Source organism: Palaemon carinicauda, chromosome 15 (genome assembly GCF_036898095.1).
Source record: "Palaemon carinicauda isolate YSFRI2023 chromosome 15, ASM3689809v2, whole genome shotgun sequence".
In the NCBI taxonomy this organism is placed as follows: domain Eukaryota; kingdom Metazoa; phylum Arthropoda; class Malacostraca; order Decapoda; family Palaemonidae; genus Palaemon; species Palaemon carinicauda.
This window is the reverse complement of record NC_090739.1, coordinates 5,065,169-5,087,668: the sequence shown is the minus strand read 5'-3', so window position 1 is coordinate 5,087,668 and position 22,500 is coordinate 5,065,169. Positions and strand designations below refer to the sequence as shown.

Genomic DNA, 22,500 nt, shown 5'->3' with positions numbered 1-22,500 from the left:
ATAATAATAATAATAATAATAATAATAATAATAACGGGTTTCTTTTCATTCCTCTAGATCAACTTTCGCGGTGAAGACGAGAGTCGATCCGATTAACTTGGCATATACATCGGGTGACCTGCTCCTGCACACAGACCTTCCTTATTGCCAGACAAAACCAGAGGTAAGCCGAAGAAATTGAGAGAGAGAGAGAGAGAGAGAGAGAGAGAGAGAGAGAGAGAGAGAGAGAGAGAGAGAGAGAGACTTTTTAGTCCATCCGCAGTGACTCCATTTGCTCTTTAGTAGAGCGATTTAGTTTTAGTATTTAGAGAGTTCTTATGATCTTGTCTAACTTATTCTTGAACTCGTTTACCGTATTACTGTTTACTACATCTGCTGGAAGTCTATTCCAAGTATTTGGAAGAGAGAGAGAGAGAGAGAGAGAGAGAGAGAGAGAGAGAGAGAGAGAGAGAGAGAGAGAGAGAGAGAGAGACTCATTTGCTCTTTGGTAGAGCGATTTAGTTTAAGCATTTAGAGTTCTTATCATCTTGTCTAACTTATTCTCGAACTCGTCTACCGTATTACTGTTTACTACATCTGCTGGAAGTCTATTCCAAGTATATGGAACAGAGAGAGAGAGAGAGAGAGAGAGAGAGAGAGAGAGAGAGAGAGAGAGCACTTGGCTATCAAGAGAATCAGCTTAGCGAGATTATAAAGAGATAGATGAAGATATCACTTTTGTATAACAGGGCAAATTCGGTTATCTAGATAAATCGATTTGCGCAGTAAGGTATAGTTAAAAAAAAAGAATGTTAAAGGAATTACCTATACCAAAACACATAACCAGCAATATCGTGAAAGGTTGAAGCAGGGATATAATAGTACTATAAATTGTCTTTTCTTCTTCTTCTTCTTCTTCTATTAACGTGTTTTATTATTATTATTATTATTATTATTATTACAAGCCAAGCTACAACCCTAGTTGGAAAAGCAAGATGCTATAAGCCCAAGGGCTCCAATAGGGAAAAATAGCAAAATAGAAAAATTACCAATATTTGTATGGGATAAGCACAGTTGCCTTCTTATTGAAAGACTTTGCTTAGGCTTTGGGTTAGATTATAGTCCAGGTCAGCTGCCCTGCCTGACATCGCTTTAGACCCCGGTAGTGTCATGTTCATGGGTTGTAGCAGTCACTATAGTCCATTTCTTTTAGCGAGGCAGATTTGCACCGACTCGCAGCGGTGCCCTTTTAACTCGGAAAATTTTCCTGATCGCTGATTGGTTAGAATTATCCTGTCCAACCAATCAGCGATCAGGAAATTTTTCCGAGCTAAAAGGGCACCGCTGCGAGTCGGTGTAAATATGACTCGCTAAAAGAAATGGACTATAGCATCCTTCCTTGGCAATATGAAATAGTTTTGGTCAATAATAATTATTATTATTATTATTATTATTATTTCTTTATCTCAACAGATCCAGTTACTCCACTGTATAGAACAAACGTCCTGTCAGGGAGGAGAAAACGTGCTGGTCGACTCCTTCAGCGTGGCCGAACAGCTACGGGACCGCTACCCAGAAAAATTCGACATCCTGTCGACGACGCCGATCGATTTCATCGACATCGGCAACGAGGAGAAGCTCAAGAGATTCTTCGTCCTCAGTCAGCATCCTTTGATTCAGTAAGTATCGAAAAGAAAGTCCTAGATTCCTAGTAATAAAAGTAAGATCCTGCGTCGATGTCTTCGATAGCAATAAGGCGGTTTTTAGGAGCATCATTACTACAGTAGAGTTGATTTGGCCGATTTGTAGGTAGTAGGTTAGCCAGGGCACCAGCCACACGTTGAGATACTACCACTAGAGAGTTATTGGGTCTTTTGACTGGCCACACAGTACTACATTAGAGCCCTCTCTCTGGTTACGGTTCAATTTCCCTTTGCCTACACACTCACTCACCGAATAGTCTGGCTTATTCTTTATATATTTTACTCTGTCCTCATACACCTGACAACACTGAGATTACCAAACAATTCTTCTTCACCCAAGGGGTTAACTACTGCACTGTAATTGTTCAGTTGCTACTTTCCTCTTTGTAAGGGTAGAAGAGACTCTTTAGCTATGGTAAGCAGATCTTCTAGGAGATGGACACTCCAAAATCAAACCATTGTTCTCTAATCTTGGGTAGTGCTATAGCCTCTGTACACTGGTCTTCCACTTTCTTGGGTTAGAGCTCTCTTGCTTGAGGGTACACTCGGGCACACTGTTCTATCTTATATCTTATTCCTCTTCCTTTTATTTTTTTTAAAGTTTTTATAGTTTATAAAGTGATATTTATTTTAATATTATTGCTCTTCTTAGAATATGTTATTATTCATTGTTTCCTTTCCTCACTGAGCTATTTTCTCTGTTGGAGCCCCTGGGCTTATAGCATCCTGCTTTTCCAACTAGGGTTGTAGCTTAGCAACTAATAATAATAATAATGATAATAATATTATTATAATCATCATTATTATTTTTATCATCATCATCATTATCATCATCATTATCATCCTCTTATCAGAGTTGATCGCAATGGAAAGATCTCGGCAGTTTCGTCCAGCCACATGGGAAGGGATTCTCACTTCAGCGCTCCAATCGAGAAGGTCAGAGAATGGTATGATGCCATGTTGACCTTCTATGGCCTCCTGTACCGACCGGAAAACACGGTTATGTACAAAATGGAAGATGGTATGTTCATGTTTGTTTGTTGTGGGGAGAGTAATTATTTTTCACACTTATATATATATATATATATATATATATATATATATATATATATATATATATATATATATATATATATATATATGTATGTATGTATATATATATATATATATATATATATATATATATATATATATATTTATATATATATATGTATGTATGTATATAAAAATGATTTATGGTATAGTCTAGATGATAAGTTGTTAGAGGCAATTAAAAACTGGTGATTTTAGCCTTCTGGAAACTTTGTAAACGTCGTAGAGGCTGTGCAGTAAGAGCAAGTGGTGGTGTAGCCAATCATTTTAGTCTTTTCTAAACGTTGTAAACTGTATAACTGTAGAAGTGAAGGATTTGTTAAAGTATCTAGGCAGGAAAATGGCTGGTTTAGTGTGAAAGTGAGTTTAAGCTGAGGTTGTGTTAAAATGGCTGGTTTAGTGTGAAAGTGAGTTTAAGCTGAGGTTGTGTTAAAATGGCTGGTTTAGTGTGAAAGTGAGTTTAAGCTGAGGTTGTGTTAAAATGGCTGGTTTAGTGTGAAAGTGAGTTTAAGCTGAGGTTGTGTTATGTCTCCATGACTGTTTAACATATTTATGAATGGAATAGTGCAAGAGTTTAGGGAAAAAACTAAGAATATATTTGCACAGTTGTGGGATAAGATAATGAATTGTGAATGGGGTATATACTTAGCAGATCGGTGACAGTGAAGAGAAACTTTAAAACCTGGTAAAAGTTTTGATAGTATCTGCACGAAGAGAGAGTTGAGATTTAGTTTAATGTGAGCAAAAGTAAGCAATGAGAGTAAATGAGAAAGAGGAGGATGGAGTAGTGAGTGTTAGTTAGTGTCCCATGTCTGATGTGTGTCTCTGAGTGAATGCGTCTTAGGACATCAAGGTGAGAGAGGATTAAAATACCTTCAGATAAAAGCAGCAAATTTCTCTTGGTAATTTTCAACGATTGACATTTCTAATCATATTTCAGGCGACATTTTGATCTTCGACAACTCCCGTATCATGCACGGGAGGAACGGATTCCGAATGACCGAGGGCACCAGAGAACTGGAAGGATGCTACTGGGACTGGGATATGGTCAGATCCTGTCGAAGAGTCCTACAAATGAAGCATGGCTTGATCAATCCCTAATCCCCACTACTACTACTACTACTACTACTACTACTGCTACTACTACTACTACTACTACTACTATTGGTGTTTCTTTATCTAACATTTATGGTGTACACGCTGATAATGTGTTCTGGCACGAATTTTTGGCTTGATCAAACTCTGCATCAAGCTCTGATATTGAATACTACCACTACTGTTGCTGCTGCTACTTTCATAAGTGCTACTACTACTACTACTACTACTACTACTACTACTACTACCATTGCTGCTGTTGGTCTGGTTTTATTTATTATTTATGGTGTACACGCTTATAATGCCTTCTGGTCTGAATTTTTGGCTTGAATATTACAACTACTGTTACTGCTGCTACTTTTATAAGTGCTACCACTACTACTACTACTGATTTGGTTAGTGTTTCTTTCTCTACTATTTATGGTGTACAGCAGTGGTTCCCAAACTGGGGGGCGCGCCCCACTAGGGGGGCGTGAGGACGATACAAGGGGGGCATGAAGGCATCTGCTCAAAATTACTTGTTTAATAGCATAATAAAATCATTAAAAGAACAGCAGCATCCTTCTAAAAAAATTGACCAGAAATTGTGCCTTAGTCTCCTAAGTATTTCCAAATATTATATGCCATGTTTTCAATTTTTCTATTCTTAAGATTGCAACTCAATTTTGCCAATTTGCTAATGTTCAAACTTTTTTTCGCTCGTTTTTAGACACTGGAATGTACTATTATTTGTTTGAATGGCTTTCATTATTAAAATGTAATACAAACAGAATTCTGTTTTCCTGTACAATGCTAAGAAATAAATGTAAGAATCATTTCATATAATAAAAGGAGGAGTGGGGGCGTACGAGTCTACTGGATGCAAAAAGGGGGCGTCAGGTAAGATAGTTTGGGAACCACTGGTGTACAGGCTGATAATGCCTTCTGGCTTGAATATTTGGTTTGATCAAGCGCTGATATTGAATACTACCACTACTGTTGCTGCTGCTACTTTCATAAGTGCTACTACTATTACTACTACTACCACTACTACTACTATTACTACTACTACTACTGCTACTACTACTACAGCTGCTGATTTTGTTAGTTTTTCTTTCTCTACTATCTATGGGGTACACGCAGATAATGCCCTCTGGCACAAATTTTAGGCTTGATCAAGCTTTGATATTTAATACTACCACTACTATTGCTATTGTTGCTGCTACTTTCATCGCTGATATTTCTATATCTATTACTATTGCTACTAGTTCTGCTACTTCTGGTATCTTAATTACTGCTCACAGTTCGCGTAAGTATAGTTGAGGAACATAAGTATCTGGGAGAATGGTACACAGAGAAAGAAATCAAACAAATGAGTATGAATAAGTAAAGCCAAGGGATTTCGTGCTTGGTCCAAGAAATACTTAAATATGGAGACTTGAGGAGGGTAGGAAAATGGCATTGGGTGTCAGAAAGAAACTAGAGGGGCTGAATAGAGCACAGACCTCCGCCACGGCAGCTTATTTATCGCCTAGGAATAACTTCCACGACTTAACATAACAATTAATCCCGGAAAGATTCACTACTCAATGAGTAAAATTGTGATCTCCACCAAGGCAGCTCATTTCTCGACCATGACCTTTGACCTAGGACTTTCAAAATTAAATCCCTTCCATGTCTTAACATATCAATTAATCCCTGTAAGTTTCACTACCCTATGAACAAAAATGTGGCCGGGAAGTTGTTCACAAACAAAAAAACGGGGCCATAAACATAACCTCCACCCAACTTCGTTGACGGAGGTAAATATACGAAGCAGTGGTTGTTCCAACAATATTTGTCAGTGTACAGATCTGATTTTTACCAGAATCAGATCTGTACATTGGAAAATGTACAGAGATGGTTTGGGCGTGCTCTTTGCACTCCCCAAGAGAGATTAGTTCACCAAACGTTCACCTGGGCTCCACAGGGCACTAGAAGAGTTGGAGGACCCAGGCCTACATGGCTGAGGACTATGAAGCGCGAAGTAGGAGATGATGACTGGATATGTATTGGATTAAAGGTTCAAGATAGAGGCCCTTTGCGTTAATAGGCATAGGAGAAGATGATGATGTACAGATTTGAATTAAAATAAGAGAAAGAAATAGAAGATCTGGAAAACCTACAATACAGAATATGAACAATCCAGTACTCCGTACCGGGGCGTCATATCAGAAACAGGAATATATCAAGGGTTTTCTAGAATGAAGTATAAAAAAATATAGCTGTTTCATAATATCATAAACTCCGTTGAAATAAGATTAATCAGGGAAGTAGTTGAGAATTTATTGCAGAATCCATTTGGAAAGTGCTTGGGAAGCAGGATTAGAGAAATCTGTAGAAAATATAAAATGGAACTAAGAATAAAAAAAATAGGGGGAGAGGTCCCTGAAAAAAAATATTAAGGAATAATTATGGAAAATACTGAAGAAAAGAAGGGATAAAGAAATTGAGATTTATAGGATGAAATGATAAATGGATATGGACAAGACTAGAGTACCCATATAGGTACTCTAGATAAGACAATCCTAGTCATGACAACAAGGTTAAACCTGTTCAAAATTAGAGCAATTTTCTCTTGTGAACTGTGCAAAGAAGGTAACAAGGAGCATTTGTTTCCATGGCCACAATCAGGAAACTGGATATGTCGCAAAATCCTAGCGGAAAGCTGGTGAAATACATAGTTCTTCTTCTTTAGATTGCCCGGAGCTTCTCTCCGGACAGGGGCTTTTTGACGGTGCGTCTAGCCCCCAAGTGGTTGGTGAAATACATAGGTTGCCTAAACTAATGACAAGGTATCCCAACTGAGTTTAAGGCAGAAAGTGAAAAAAAGTAAAACTTTAGATTTTCATTTTAGTTTATTGTTTTGTGAGTTACAGGAGAATTTGCAATTACAGTGCTTAGTATAAGGGAAAAAGCTTTGATAAAGTGCCTGCAAACGTGTTTTGCAGAGTCACCAGTTAGGAACCAGGAACCAGGACTATCACAGAGAGTTGCTGGCTTGGTGCTGTTACTCTCAAATCTCTCCTGGTGTGTTAGCAGCTAATGCCCTGAGCTGCTGCTGTTACTCTCAAACCTCTTCTGGTGTGTTAGCAGCTAATGCCCTGAGCAGTTGCTGTTACCCTCAAGACTTCTGGTGTGTGGGCAGCTAATGCCCTGACCTGCTGCTGTTACTCTCAAGACTTCTCCTGGTGTGTGAGCAGCTAACGCCCTGAGCTACTGCTGTTACTTTCAATTCTTCTGGAGTGTGAGCAGCTAATGCCCTGAGCTGCTCCTGTTACTCTCAAGATTTCTGGTGTGTGAGCAGCTAATGCCCTGAGCTCCTGCCGTTACTCTCAAGACTTCTGGTGTGTTAGCAGTTAATGCCCTGAGCTGCTGCTGTTACTCTCCAGACTTCTGGTGTGTGGGCAGCTAATGCCCTGACCTGCTGCTGTTACTCTCAAGACTTCTCCTGGTGTGTGAGCAGCTAACGCCCTGAGCTGCTGCTGTTACTCTCAAGACTTCTGGTGTGTGAGCAGCTAATGCCCTGAGCTATTGCTGTTACTTTCAATTCTTCTGGTGTGTGAGCAGCTAATGCCCTGAGCTGCTGCTGTTACTCTCAAGACTTCTGGTGTATGAGCAGCTAATGCCCTGAGCTCCAGCTGTTGCTCTCAAGACTTCTCCTGGTGTGTGAGCAGCTAATGCCCTGAGCTCCAGCTGTTGCTCTCAAGACTTCTCCTGGTGTGTGAGCAGCTAATGCCCTGAGGTATTGCTGTTACTCTCAATTCTTCTGGTGTGTGAGCAGCTAATCCCCTGAGCTGCTGCTGTTACTCTCAAGACTTCTGGTGTGTGAGCAGCTAATGCCCTGAGTTCCAGCTTTTGCTCTCAAGACTTCTCCTGGTGTGAGCAGCTAATGCCCTGAGCTATTGCTGTTACTCTCAAGACTTCTCCTGGTGTGTGAGCAGCTAATGCCCTGAGCTATTGGTGTTACTCTCAAGACTTCTCCGGGTGTGTGAGCAGCTAATGCCCTGAGCTCCAGCTGTTGCTCTCAAGACTTCTCCTGGTGTGAGCAGCTAATGCCCTGAGCTCCTGCTGTTACTCTCAAGACTACTTCTGGTGTGTGGGCAGCTAATGCCCTGAGCTGCTCCTGTTACTCTCAAGATTTCTGGTGTGTCAGCCCTGATTGCTATCTGACACAACTTTCTCTACTCTCTGCCCCTGTGCTACAGCTGACTTTAGTTCAGTTCCCCACTAAGGCCACATTTACTCCCCTAAACAACTTTAAAAAGAGATTGATGGTGTGCTGTCAACTGGCCGTATGTTCTCTCAAGTACTGTTGACCGAAAGATATAAATTCAAGTGTTTTGTCTGGTTCATAAAGCCCAGACTATGATCATCATTTTATTTTGAGACAACGAATCAAAGTTGATTGTTCTTTCGATAATTATCTATTCAATACTTGAGTTGATTAGTAAAATTTGATAAACCGCAAAAGTGCTTTTGCTCATGAACCAAAATTGATAAGCTATAGTGTGCTTCAATCAATGAGACAGTTGATAATTTCTTGGGTGTTTGAATTTATTATTAGCTAAGATTTTATAATTAATCAATATGAGGAACTTTCAACAACGTGATTAGTAGTCTATCTTTTAGGGTTGTTGTAGTCTACTGGAAACGTCCCTGTCTGGCGATCTACTGAACTGGAGTTTGAGACCCGACCAAGTTAGATAGCTACTTGTAGTGTCTCTAACCTCACCATCATTATGAGCTAAGGAACAGGGTTTTAGGAAAGCCTATAGGTCTACCTGTTGAATCATCAGTAGCCATTGCCTGGTCCTCCCTGGTCCTAGTTTGGGTGGAAAGGGAGCTTGTGTGCTGATAATATGTATATACTGTATGGTTAGTCTCTAGGGCATTCTCCCTATCCATTGCCTGGCCCTCCCAGGTCCCAGCTTGTGTGTAGAGGAGCTTGGGCGCTGATCATATGTATATACTGTTTGTCAGTCTCTAGGGCATTGTCGCTATCCATTGCCTGGACTTCCCTGGTCCTAGCTTGGGTGGAAAGGAAGCTTGTATGCTGATAATATGTATATACTGTATGGTTAGTCTCTAATGCATTGTCCCTATCCATTGCCTGGCCTTCCCTGGTCCTAGCTTGGGTGGAAAGGAAGCTTGTATGCTGATAATATGTATATACTGTATGGTTAGTCTCTAATGCATTGTCCCTATCCATTGCCTGGCCTTCCCTGGTCCTAGTTTGTGTGTAGAGGAGCTTGGGCACTGATCATATGTATATACTGTATGGTCAGTCTCTATGGCATTGTCTCTATCTATTGTCTGGCCCTCCCTGGTCCCAGCGTGTGTGTTGAAGAGCTTGGGCACTGATCATATGTATATACTGTATGGTCAATCTCTAGGTCATTGTCTCTATCCATTGCCTGGCCTTCCCTGGTCCTAGCTTAGGTGAAATGGGAGCTTGGGCGCTGATCATATGTAATATACTGTAAGGTCAGTCTCTAGGTCATTGTCCCTATCCATTGCCTGAACTTCCCTGGTCCTAGCTTAAGTGAAATGGGAGCTTGGACGCTGATCATATGTATATCCTGAAAGGTCAGTCTCTCTGGCATTATCATTGTCCCTTGCCTCTGCCATTCATGACCTACCTTTAAACCAAGGACATGAATCTAAATCTAGGCCATGCCAACTTTAAATATTTTTATTGCATTTCTCTGTTTTCAAATCTTTGTATTATTCCTTTTACATCTTATACAGCCTTGAAATGTCTGTGTGATACGACAAAAATTTAATCCAATATAATGTTTGTAGTTTTAAGATAAATAAAGATTATTTTCAGTAACATGTCTGTCAGATCCTACAATATGCCTGGGTCTTATGCCTTAATCAGATATATATATATATATATATATATATATATATATATATATATATATATATATATATACAGTATATATATATATATATATATATATATGTGTGTGTATATAAAATATATATATATATATATATATATATATATATATATATATATATATATACATATATTATTACTTGCTAAGCTACAACCCTAGTTGGAAAAGCAGGATGATATAAGCCCGGGGGCTCCAACAGAAAAAATAACCCAGTGAAGAAAGGAAACAGTAATAACATTAAAATAAACGTTTCCTATATAAACTATAAGAACTTTGAGACAAGTGGAAGAGAAATAAGATAGAATAGTGTATCCGAGTGTACCCTCAAACAAGAGAACTCTAACCAAAGACAGTGGAAGACCATGGTACAGAGGCTATGGCCCTACCCAAGATTAGAGAATAATGGTATGATTTTGGAGTGTCCTCCTAGAAGAGCTGCTTGCCATAGCTAAAGAGTCTCTTCTACCCCTTCCAAGAGGAAAGTAGCCACTGAACAATTACAGTGGAGCAGTTATCCCCTTGGGTTAAGAATTGTTTGATAATCTATGTTGTTAGGTGCATGAGGACAGAAGAGAATCTGTAAAGAATAGGCCAGACTATCCGGTGTATGTGTAAGCAAAGGGAAAGTGAACCATAAACAGAGAGAATGATCCAATGTAGTACTGTCTGGCCAGGCAAAGGACCCCATAACTCTCTAATGGTAGTATCTCAACGGGTGGCTGTTGCCCTGGCCAACCTACTACCTACTGCTACGATTCTTGATCTCAAATCATACTTGAGAAATATGCACCTTGAACTTTATCAGTCGGTGATTGTTTATAAAGAGCTACATGATAACAAAATTGTACCTAAGGTCATTTTCATTCGCTTCAACTCGTTTCTTAAAGTTAGTTTTGATTTTATTCGATTTTTGCACGTAATTGCTTGCCATATATGGAAGAAACACATCTGGGAGCAAGATGTCAGTTCACTAATGTTTCTGTCAAAGGCCTCATATCGTTTGTCATACAACAGAATAGTTTTTAAGTAGGGTTAATTAATCAAAAAGACCAAACATCTATTAAGCTTGTTGCATATGCAGATGATGCTACTCTCTTTGCATCAGTTCCATCTCCTGAATGTAGATCTGGGGTTGCTGAACCCTTAATAGAGATCTAGCTGAAATTAGTGCATGGTGCAAATTATGGGGCATGAAGTTGATTCCTAACAAAACTCAAAGTATGATTGTAAGTAGTCTAGGACAGTGGCTCCTCAACATCCTGATCTCAGCATTGATAATGTTTCTATGAGGGAATGACAATAATCCACAGTTAGTACCAAGTTTGACGAATTGTCAAAAGTACCCGGCGGCCGGCACTCTTCTTCGTGGACTGGCCCTGCTCTAATGACAGTATTACACTCAAGTCCCTCCCCCCAAGCCCAGTAACCCCGCCTCCAACTCCCCAACAGGCCCCGCCTACCACTCCCCAAGAGGCAAACGATAGGCAACGTGACAAAAACAGTTATATAACTTATAACTATTATCACTTACAAAACAAGAAAATATTAAATATTATCTTCAAGTAAATAGGAAAACACTTATGAGAGACCTAGATTATTGAGATGTGTTCCACTTGCCGTGATTAGATATATTAATGATTGAGATTAACCGTAACGGAGCTATTAATGCTACTGTTAACGGTTTCTTGTATTTTGAATCAGGCCTTTTACATAATATATTTGCATGTGAATAAAGTTTTTTTTTTTTTTTTACTTTCGTGAACATTACTGAAAATTCAGTTTTTATTTGTTAAAAAAATTGTAAAGTACACACACACACTATTATTATTATTATTATTATTATTATTGTTATTATTATTATTATCATTATTACTTGCTAAGCTAAAACCCTGGTTGGAAAAGCAGGATGCTATAAGCCCAGGGGCTTCAACAGGGAAAATAGCCCAGTGAGGAAATGAAACAAGGAAAATTTATATATTTCAAGAACAGAAACATTGAAATAAATATTTCCCTTATAAACTATAAAAACTTTAACAACAACAACAACAACAACAAATGCAGCCATTTCTAATCCACTGCAGGACAAAGGTCTCGGACATGTCCTTAGTCATGTAGGCCTATGGGGTTTGGCCATTTTCATAACTCCGCTGGCCACTACTGATTGGTAATGGTGGGAAATTTTAGCCTGATCGTCAACAACAAGCCAACCTAGTATGGATGGCCCTGACTATCATAGTATAGTTTTGCTGATCATGGCGATACACAAGCCTCTTCACTCAGATAGGGCATAATATATATATATATATATATATATATATATATATATATATATATATATATATATATATATATATATATATACATATATATATATATATATATATATATATATATATATATATATATATATATATATATATATATATATGTATATATATATATATATATATATATATATATATATATATATGTATATATATATATATATATATATATATATATATATATATATATATATATATATATATATATATATATATATATATATATATATACACATATATATACAGTATATACTACATATATATATATATGTATATATATATATATATATATATATATATATATATATATATATATATATATATATATATATATATATATATATATATATATATATATATATATATATATATATATATATAGATATATATTTATATATATACATATATATATATGCAAATATGTATATATACTTATATATACATATATTCACATATGTAGGCTACGTATATACTGTGTATATATATATATATATATATATATATATATATATATATATATATATATATATATATACATATATATATACATATACATACATATATATATATATATATATATATATATATATATATATATATATACATATATATATATATATATATATATATATATATATATATATATATATATACATATATATATATATGCGTGTGTGTGTATATAGATATATATAAACGTGTGTATGAATAAACACTCGCATACTAATGCATATACGCGTATATCATCGTACGTGAATTAGGAATAAGAAAACTGTAATTATGTACATTCATAGGATTGCACAAAGATATATATATAATAACACAAATTTCACCACACTTGTATAAGGCAAAAGAAAAAGAAAAAAAAAAGGTTATATAAGTAACGCTGATCGAATGAGTGTTCACGCCGAAGTATAGAACTACACAAAATACCTCGAGAAGTCGGTGGTTGTATATGTAAGGGAATCGTGCCTACGTCAGAAGTGAGGTGATTTCGAGTCGGTTACATTTTGGCTTCGGTTTCATGAATAAATATTCGTTATAAAGATCACATGAATCGTTTGTTATATTCATTTTTAAATTTCTTAATAAACAAAATTAGTTTGGCTTCGGTTTCATGAATAAATATTCTTTATAAAGATCATATGAATCGTTTGTTATATTCATGTTTAAATTTCTTAATAAAACAATTTAATATAACCTTTCTGTATAATGAAATCTACTTTGAAAGAATAAAATTAATATCGTTTATACGACTGAAGCCATTGCAACCGATTCGAATGACAATAGTGGTATGTCTGTGATTATTTCTACTATTATCAGAGTAGCAGTTTTATCTCTCAGTCTTCCATTATCTCAACCACTTCAGACACGGTACGTACTAAGGTTAAAACTGGACCTATGAGTAAGTTTGATTTTAAGATGATTAACTTATTATGGAAAACAGATAATCAACCGATTATCTCCTTAACTTCAAAGTTGTGATGTAGGCCTAGGCCTAGCATAAGGAAATTTCATTGCCTTAAGGAAATTTGATCTTTTCAAGAATATTTTTAATAAAGAACTGTCAACTATATTCTAAAGAAATTGTAAGATTAAATAGAATTCTAAAAAAAAATTGAAGCATACTCTAGCATACTATTCTATCTTATTTCTCTTCCTCTTGGTTTTTAGTCTTTTTTTGTAGTTTATATATGAAAGATGTATTTTAATGTTATTAATGTTCTTATAATATTTTATTTTAACTGTTCATTACTTCTCTTGTTGTTTATATCTTGACTAATTTCCTTTACTTACTGGGCTATTTTCCCTGTTGGAGCTCTTGGGCTTGTAACATCCTGTTTTTTCTAACTACGGTTGTAGCTTTAATAATAATAATAATATGGCTCCACAAGGTACTAGAAGAGTTGGAAGACCCAGGCCTACATGGCTGAGGAATATGCAGCGTGAAGTAGGAGATGGTGAATGGGGAAGTATTGGTTTAAAAGCTCAATATAGAGGCGGCTGGCGAAATCTAACCGAGGCCCTTTGCGTCAATAGGCGTGGGAGGAGTTGATAATGATGATTATGTCTACGATCTCAATTTTAGTTTTAGTAGCTTGAGAAAAATTAATTTTATCTCTAGTAAATAATGAATTGTATGAGCAAAAACCTTGCTGTTATAGTAAAGTATTTTTCAAAAATCCAGATATTGAAGAGTATGCCTAGCAGCCTATACCAGATTAATTTGGGTTTTCAAATGTGTGATAATTTTTACAGAGCTAGGCCTATTTTCCAATACTTATTGAACTTCTATAATGCCATAAAGTTTAATATTCTTAAACAGTTTACACAGTGATCAGCGGACAGAGTATGCTTCTGCAGTTATAAAATGTCATGATTTTAACTGGGCTTAGTTAAGGTAAATTTTATGGTTCAGTGATTAACAGCGAATGGGCTTTTGAAATCCCGTAGGAAGCTCATGTTAATTATTTAAACTATCAGTTTTAACTTCAGGACGCAGATTTAGAGGGATATGAATAAGGGTGGACCTTTACCAAAGCTCTTCTAAGAGCAGTGGTAAAGGTAGGCTCAACGTAGCTCATTTTTCTCTTCCCTTCATGTCTCTGTTCGTGATTTACACAAAATTATCATCATTGTACAGTTCATTAGGTCTTCAGGGTAACAGAAATGACTTCCAACCCTAAGAAATTAACATGATTATGGTCAAAACTCAAAATTAAAATGCCCAATGAATCTTAAAATGCCATATAAGCCACAATAAAGTAAGTCACTATAAAAGAGCAATGACCACATGATTAGAATTATAGGCCTACCGACGGTTGAGCTACACTACAGACCTACCAGTACCAAAGGGATTATATGAATGTGGGAAACAGTAATGTATATGAAAAAAATTGTATAGGCCTACTGTCAACCCTTTATTACCCATATTTTGTAAGATATACGAGGGAGATAGTAGTTCGGATAAAAGGAAGAGAGTAAGACAAAGAAAGAGATAGCGTGATTGTGTGGTCATAGAATAGAATAGAATAGAATAGTGTGCCCGAGTGTACCCTCAAGCAAAAGAACTCTAACCCAAGACAGTAGAAGACCATGGTAGGCTACAGAGGTTATGGCACTACCCAAGACTAGAAAACAATAGTTTGATTTTGGAGTTTCCTACTCCTAGAAGAGCTGCTAAAGAGACGGGACAGAAATCGATGGAGGCGACTTATTGATACGTCAACCCTATATAGAAATGAGTTAAACCTTAGAAGATTCTGGAGTCTACTAGAATCTAGATATACACACATACTCAAAAATAACCTAACTTGTCCAAATGGCCAAGCCCACATCTCTCTGGAAATCGATTTTGTGTCTTCTAGCTCGGGAGAGTAGTTTCATGACCACCAATAGTCTACTACGAATACTAAATTACTTACGATACTATGACCAATATCTGAGAGATTTAGATTAATAAATTTCTATATATAAAATCAATAAAAAAATTTTAACCATTAAAGAGAGACCAAATAATACAGCTACGCCTTTCTACATATATGTCATTAAACTGAATATTACATATTTTAGTTTTTAAGAGTCTGCAGATATCGGTCTGCAATTATTCCAATCATATTTCAGACGGTTGTTTACCTTCGTTTGTGCTATTTTGTGCCGTCAGCATTTGTTTGTTAATCTTTGTTTGCGTCAACGGTATATCCGTAAGTCATTTTGACTTTGCTGGTGTGATAAGATATGGGATAAGAATGAAACGCTCGGGGAATGGCCCTATTTGGAGAGCAGGATAACGGGAAGCGAAGATATATATATAGTCCCGTACTCGGGCCTTGGTACTCTGCTACTCGCATGAATACAGAAAGCGTTTAAGGTAAGCCTAGCAGTAGAGTCACGACTCTTATTATTATTATTATTATTATTATTATTATTATTACTTGCTAAGCTACAACCCTAGTTGGGAAAGCAGGTTGCTATAAGCCCAGTGGCTCCAACAGGGAAAGTAGACCAGTGAGGAAAGGAAACAATAAGATCAGTAATTGACAATTAAAATAGAACTTTGAAAACAGTAATAACATTAAAATAGATATTTCGGTAATAGTTTACAACATCACGCTCTTCATTTACTCCAAAATCATGCAATCCTGCAGTTTTCATCTTCTTGCACAGTACTTAGGTGGTTATTTAAATTCTGGGAAAGCAATAATTAGCAAGATATGTTGAAGAGGGGGGAAGGGGTTATAAAAAGAAAATAGCTCGGTTTCCTCACTAAACGACTCTGAACTGACATGTCAACAAAGTCAACCAAACAGAATTCGTGATGCCAGCGTACATTAACAGAAGTTCGTGATGCCAGCGTACATTTGATATACTGTATATTCAAAATATACTTAGTTAAAAATGAATTAATTACTCAAAAGTGTCCATAAAATATACAATTTACAATTAGTGACACTTTTGAATAATTACTCAATTTTTTATTAAGTATATTTTGAATATACAGTATATCAAATGTACGCTGGCATCACGAATTCTGTTTGGTTGACTTTGTTGACATGTCAGTTCAGAGTCGTTTAGTGAGGAAACCGAGCTATTTTCTTTTTATAACCAATTCCCCCTTCCTCAACATATCTTGCTAATTATTGCTTTCCCAGAATTTGAATAATCACCTAATTACTGTGCAAGAAGATGAAAACTGCAGGATTGCATTATTTTGGAGTAAGTGGAGAGCGTGGTGTTGTATACTATTACCGATATTTCATATTTAAACTATAAAATTGTAACAAAGAGGAAGAGAAATAAGATAGAATAGTGTGCCCGAGTGTACACTCAAGCGAAGAACTCTAACCCAAGACAGTAAAAGACCATGGTACAGAGGCTATGGCACTACCCAAGACTAAAACACAATAGTTTGAATTTGGAGTTTCCTTCTCCTAGAAGAGCAGCTTATCATTGCTAAAGAGTCTCTTTTACCCTAACCAAGAGGAATCAGGAAAGTGGCCACTGAACAATTACAGTGCAGTACTTAACTGTACCCAGTGCTTCAAGCAATAAGTATTTAGTAAATTCAAGCTTTATCTTATAGGTATTTCACCTGGAGAATCGCCGGGCTGCTGGGACGCTGTCCTAGGTTAGAGAAGGTTAGGTTAGGAATATCCCTAGAATTACAGTTTACAAGTAAAGGCGGGGTTACACGATCGAACAGGGAAGTGTTTGAAGTCAAGGGCCTTTAATGGGCCTTGTTTGAAGTGATGTTCGAACGTGTGAATGGTTTATTTGGTTGTTGTCGAAAGGTTCGAAGAAAGTCTGTTCTCGCCTGACCTTTGTAGGCGGAGCTTCATTTGTGACTGACTCCACCTCTTCGAACCGTTTGGCAAGCAGGTTTGACAATCGGGTTCGACAACCGGGTTCGACGAACCGTTCGGCCTTGTAAAACCCGCTTAAGAGATATTTGAAGTTCTCAAATGCCGTTACTTGTACCTAACCAGTTTTTACTTTTTTCCTATGAAAACAATTTAAATGTTTAAAGGTCACTCATTAATGGCAGACGCAAGGGACAGTGACATTTCAAACAGTGGAACAATTTTCTTGACAGTCAGTGTTAAACAAATCTCTGCTTGTACATTAAGTAGTATATTTTATATTTGATATTTAAAAATACTTTCATTTATATGATGGTTATTTTTTTTTTACAACAGGTTCGTGTTTTTCATATTCTATAGTACTTATGTGTTATTACATTCTATTCTGTAGAAGTTTGCTTTAACGGATATTGCTCATTTCCTTTTTTTTTTTTTACTTTTCTTTTCTTTTTACTTGTTCTATATGATCATTTGTACATTATAAAACATAATGATAAACAGTTAATCCAAAATCACAATCGTTGTCCTGGTCATTATCAAACACATCACAGAGGACACCTCTCATCAACTTCTTGCGTGCAAACACCTCAAAGAGGTAACCCCTCTTTAACGAATCCTTGTTTATTCTTTACCAAATACCTCACAGTGGCAACCTCTCACTTAGAGCTACTTGCATGCAATTGCCTCATAGAGGTAACCCCTCTTTAACAAATCGTTTTTTATTCATTCTCAAATACCTCACTGAGGCAACCTCTCACTTACAGCTACTTAATGCAATTGCCTCATAGAGGTAACCCCTCTTTAACAAATCTGAGTTTATTCATTCTCAAATACCTCACAGTGGCAACCTCTCACTTACAGCTACTTACGTGCAATTGCCTCATAGAGGTAACTCCTCTTTAACAAATTTTTGTTTATTCATTGTCAAATACCTCACAGTGGCAACCTCTCATCAACAACTTCTTACGAGCAAACACCTCATAGACGTAACCCCTCTTTAACAAATAATTTTTTATTCATTCTCAAATACCTCACAGAGGCAACCTCTCACTTACAATTACTTACGTGCAATTGCCTCATAGTGGTAACCCCTCTTTAACAAATCTTTGTTTATTCATTGTCAGATACCTCACAGAGGCAACCTCTCACTTACAGCTACTTACATGCAATTGCCTCGGAGGTAACCCCTTTTTTAACTAATCCTTGTTTATCCATTATCAAATATTTCACAGAGGCAACTTCTCATCAACAACTTCTTGCGTGCAAACACCTCATAGAGGTAACCCCTCTTTAACAATCGTTGATTATTCATTCTCAAATACCTCACAGTGGCAACCTCTCATCAACAACTTCTTGTGCAGCAAACATCTCGTAGAGGTAACCCCTCTTTAACAAATCGTTGATTATTCATTCTCAAATACCTCACAGAGGCAACCTCTCACTTACAGCTGCTTACTTGGAATTGCCTCATAGAGGTCACATACATTTAACAACTTATTTATTCTCCCGTCCAGGTTATCGACAATGTTGCAAACGAGTTGCTTGATGAGACTAGGGTTGAACCCCTTCAGGTTAAACGCTGTTTCCAGTATCTTCAAATGCTCCGTTGCCATCCTGCGTAAAAGTACACCATTTACGTTGGACCCACAAGTGTCTACTCCATTTATCAGGTGATTATGATTTTATCAAGTGCAGGCAATAGTCTAAAATGTAATACAGTAATTGATAAATTACATATTAAAAATAATTTTCCTTTTTTTAATTGTTCCGATTGTTCCAGTGTTATTAACAATTGGTAAGATCCTTATCTTGAAGCTTGCTTGATTGTTTCTAGATTGTTTCCCCTTATGCAAAGCACGGGCTCTTGCCTTGGTTATCCGTAGAACATAAGGTAGTCTAGAAAATATTCTAGTCCCCGTTTTTTAGTAAACAGCCCTTCAAATCATTGCTTTCTTGTTGGATTTTTACCCATGAACCTTTTTCAATACACGACTCATAGCAAGTATAACCTGATATGGCCTTTAAAGGTTTAAAGGTCACTCATGAATGGCAGAGGCAAGGGACAGTGACATTGCCCTATCAAGCAGGACAATGCCCTAGAGCCTAACCCTCTCCACCCAAGCTGTTGATGACTTACCAGATAGACCTATAGGCTCCCCAAAACCTTCCATCCTTAGCTCACGAGGATGGTGAGGTTGCAGTGGCCAAAGAAACTAACGAGTTTAAGCAGGACTCGAACCCCAGTCTGGCGTTCATCAGTCAGGGACGTTTTCCTTTTGTAAAATTTAAAGCCTTTAGTAATATAGTCCCAGAGTCCAGAGCACATTCTAACCATATTTGTACTAATATTGCTTATTTTCTCTTTTGATTAGCTATAGTATCATTTAAAGTATTGATTTAAAAGCCAAAGATAGAGACGGCTGGCGAAATCTAACCGAGGACCTTTGTGTAATAAGCGTAGGAGGAGATGAGGATCACGATGATAGTATCATTATTTAATTTATCCTTACTTTAAGGTTAGGTCTATTATCATCGAAGCATATACTCTTTTCCCGTAGTGTTAGCGTTGTTGTCTTCCTAGCTACACATGATTATGCTCACACACGCTCAGCGTTGTTGCATTTACGCAGAATAAGACTTCTGACTCGGCTTTTTCTCTTGATTTTTCTTATATAATTATTGTAATCCTATTGTGTGGAAGATTAATTTAAAGTTAAGAACATGGCAACGGTTGCACATTTTGAATAATCATAGAAATATTAGTATAACTCACATTAGAATTAAATTAACCTTTTATAACTTCATCTAGGTTCATATAGACCTATCCATTGAATTAATTAAAGTATCTGTGATTTACAGACACCCTGGACACAGAACCATTAACACAGGATGTCAAACAGGTGGTGTAGGTCAGAAAGTAGATCCTACACTTCACCAAACAGGAAAAGATTCAGGGAGAATTGTGGAAACCAGTTTTCTAAACTTCATCTAGGTTCATATAGACCTATCAATTGAATTAATGAAAATATCTGTGATTTACAGACACCCTGGACACAGAACCATTAACACAGGATGTCAAACAGGTGGTGTAGGTCAGAAAGTAGATCCTACACTTCACCAAACAGGAAAAGATTCAGGGCGAATTGTGGAAACCAGTTTTCTAAACGACGACTGGATGTTGGAGGTACGTGACATCAATACTGATTAATCAGTCGATGTAACAGTTTAGCTTTTTATTTAATCAGTTCTCTTGAAATAATGGTTGATATCTTTTATCTGGTTTATGTATTACTATTATTGATGAATATCTTTTATTGTAAGAGGAAGAGCCATAAGTTACCCACGACTGAGGGAAGTAGACCATCTATTTCACGGAATTTTTTTTTTTTTTTTTTTTTTTTTTTTTTTTTTTTTTTTACATATTCCAGATACGCAGTTTACAAATATATAACTGATAAAAAGTTTCTTTTCTTTTACATATTTCAGATACGTAGTTTACAAATATATTACTGATAAAGTTTTTTTTATTTACATATTCCAGATACGTAGTTTACAAATATATCTGATGTTTTTTTTTTGTTTTTTTTACATTCGAGATCCGTAGTTTACAAATATCATGTCACTTATAAAAAGTTTTTTTTTCTATTTAATATTACAGATACGTAGTTTACAAATATACTACTGATAAAGTGTTTTTTTTTTTTTACATATTCCAGATACGTAGTTTACAAATAGATCGCAGATGGAAAGTTTTTTTTTTTTTTTTTTTTTTTTTTTTTTTTTTTTTTTTTGGATATGCCAGATACGTGGTTTACAAATAAGATATCGCTGCTTAAAAGAGAATACATGAACCTGTTTCTTTCTTGACATCAGATCCAATGGGAAGACGGGTTTAAAACCAAATACCCTTACATCTGGCTCAGGGATAACTGCCAGTGTCCGAAATGTTTTCACCGGACGACATTTAGCAGAAGGATCCTTATCAGTGAGCTAGACATTTCCATCGTCCCGGACAAATTTAAGGTAGGTAATTGAGGACTATAGTCAATTCTTTTTAGTGCGGCACATTTGCACCGACTCGCAGCGGTGCCCTTTTACCTCGGAAAAGTTTCCTGCTATCTGATTGGTAAGATTTATCTTGTCCAACCAATCAGCGATCAGGAAACTTTTCCGAGCGAAAAGAGCACCCCTGCGAGTCGGTGCAAATCTGCCTCACTAAAAAGAATTGACTATAGTAATTTTTATTATTATTATTATTATTATTATTATTATTATTATTATCATTATTATTACTTGCTAAGCTACAACCCTAGTTGGAAAAGCAGGATGCTATAAGCCCATGTACTCCAACAGGGAAAATAGCCCAGTGAGGTAAGGAAACAAGGATAAATAAAATATTTTAAGATGAGTAACATCATTGAAATAAAGATCAATATAAACTATAAAAACTTTAACAAAACAAAAGGAAGAGAAATAAGTTAGGACTGTGTGCCTGAGTGTACGCTCAAGCAAGAGAACTCTAACCCAAGACAGTGGAAGACCATTGTACAGAGGCTATGGCAATACTAGTTGCAGGGATGATATAAACTACACTTTTTTTTAATCAACTTTACACAATTATGGATGTTTCTCTTTTGTATGTTCGATTATGGTCTTCCACTGTCTTGGATTAGAGTTCTCCTGATTGAGGGTACACTCGGGCACACTATTCTATCTTATTTCTTTTCCTTTTGTTTTGTTAAAGTTTTTATAGTTTATATAGGGAATATTCCTTTTAATGTAGTTACTGTTCTTAAAATATTTTATTTTTTCCTTGTTTCCTTTCCTCACTGGGATATTGTCTCTGTTGGAGCCCCTAGGCTTATAGCATATCTTGCTTTTCCAACTAGGGTTAGCTAATAATAATAATAATAATAATAATAATAATAATAATAATAATAATAATAATAATGTCCCTTAGATGTAGATTCATAAACCTAGGACTAGAAAGTTGATCATTTATAGACTAATAATATTAGGA

The 22,500-nt window shown here is 36.3% G+C and overlaps 1 protein-coding gene across 1 annotated transcript in view; it reads left to right on the top strand.

Annotated features, from left to right (window-relative positions):
• Positions 1–22,500, top strand: part of LOC137654814 (uncharacterized) — a 44,273-nt gene that overhangs the window by 16,108 nt on the left and 5,665 nt on the right. Inside the window, exons 6-14 of the mRNA XM_068388767.1 lie at positions 58–163; positions 1,453–1,658; positions 2,537–2,703; positions 3,715–3,872; positions 6,839–7,023; positions 8,044–8,182; positions 13,352–13,494; positions 20,523–20,664; positions 21,354–21,503. Coding sequence (XP_068244868.1) covers positions 58–163; positions 1,453–1,658; positions 2,537–2,703; positions 3,715–3,872; positions 6,839–7,023; positions 8,044–8,182; positions 13,352–13,494; positions 20,523–20,664; positions 21,354–21,503 — 1,396 coding nt within the window. The remainder of the gene's footprint in view (positions 1–57; positions 164–1,452; positions 1,659–2,536; positions 2,704–3,714; positions 3,873–6,838; positions 7,024–8,043; positions 8,183–13,351; positions 13,495–20,522; positions 20,665–21,353; positions 21,504–22,500) is intronic.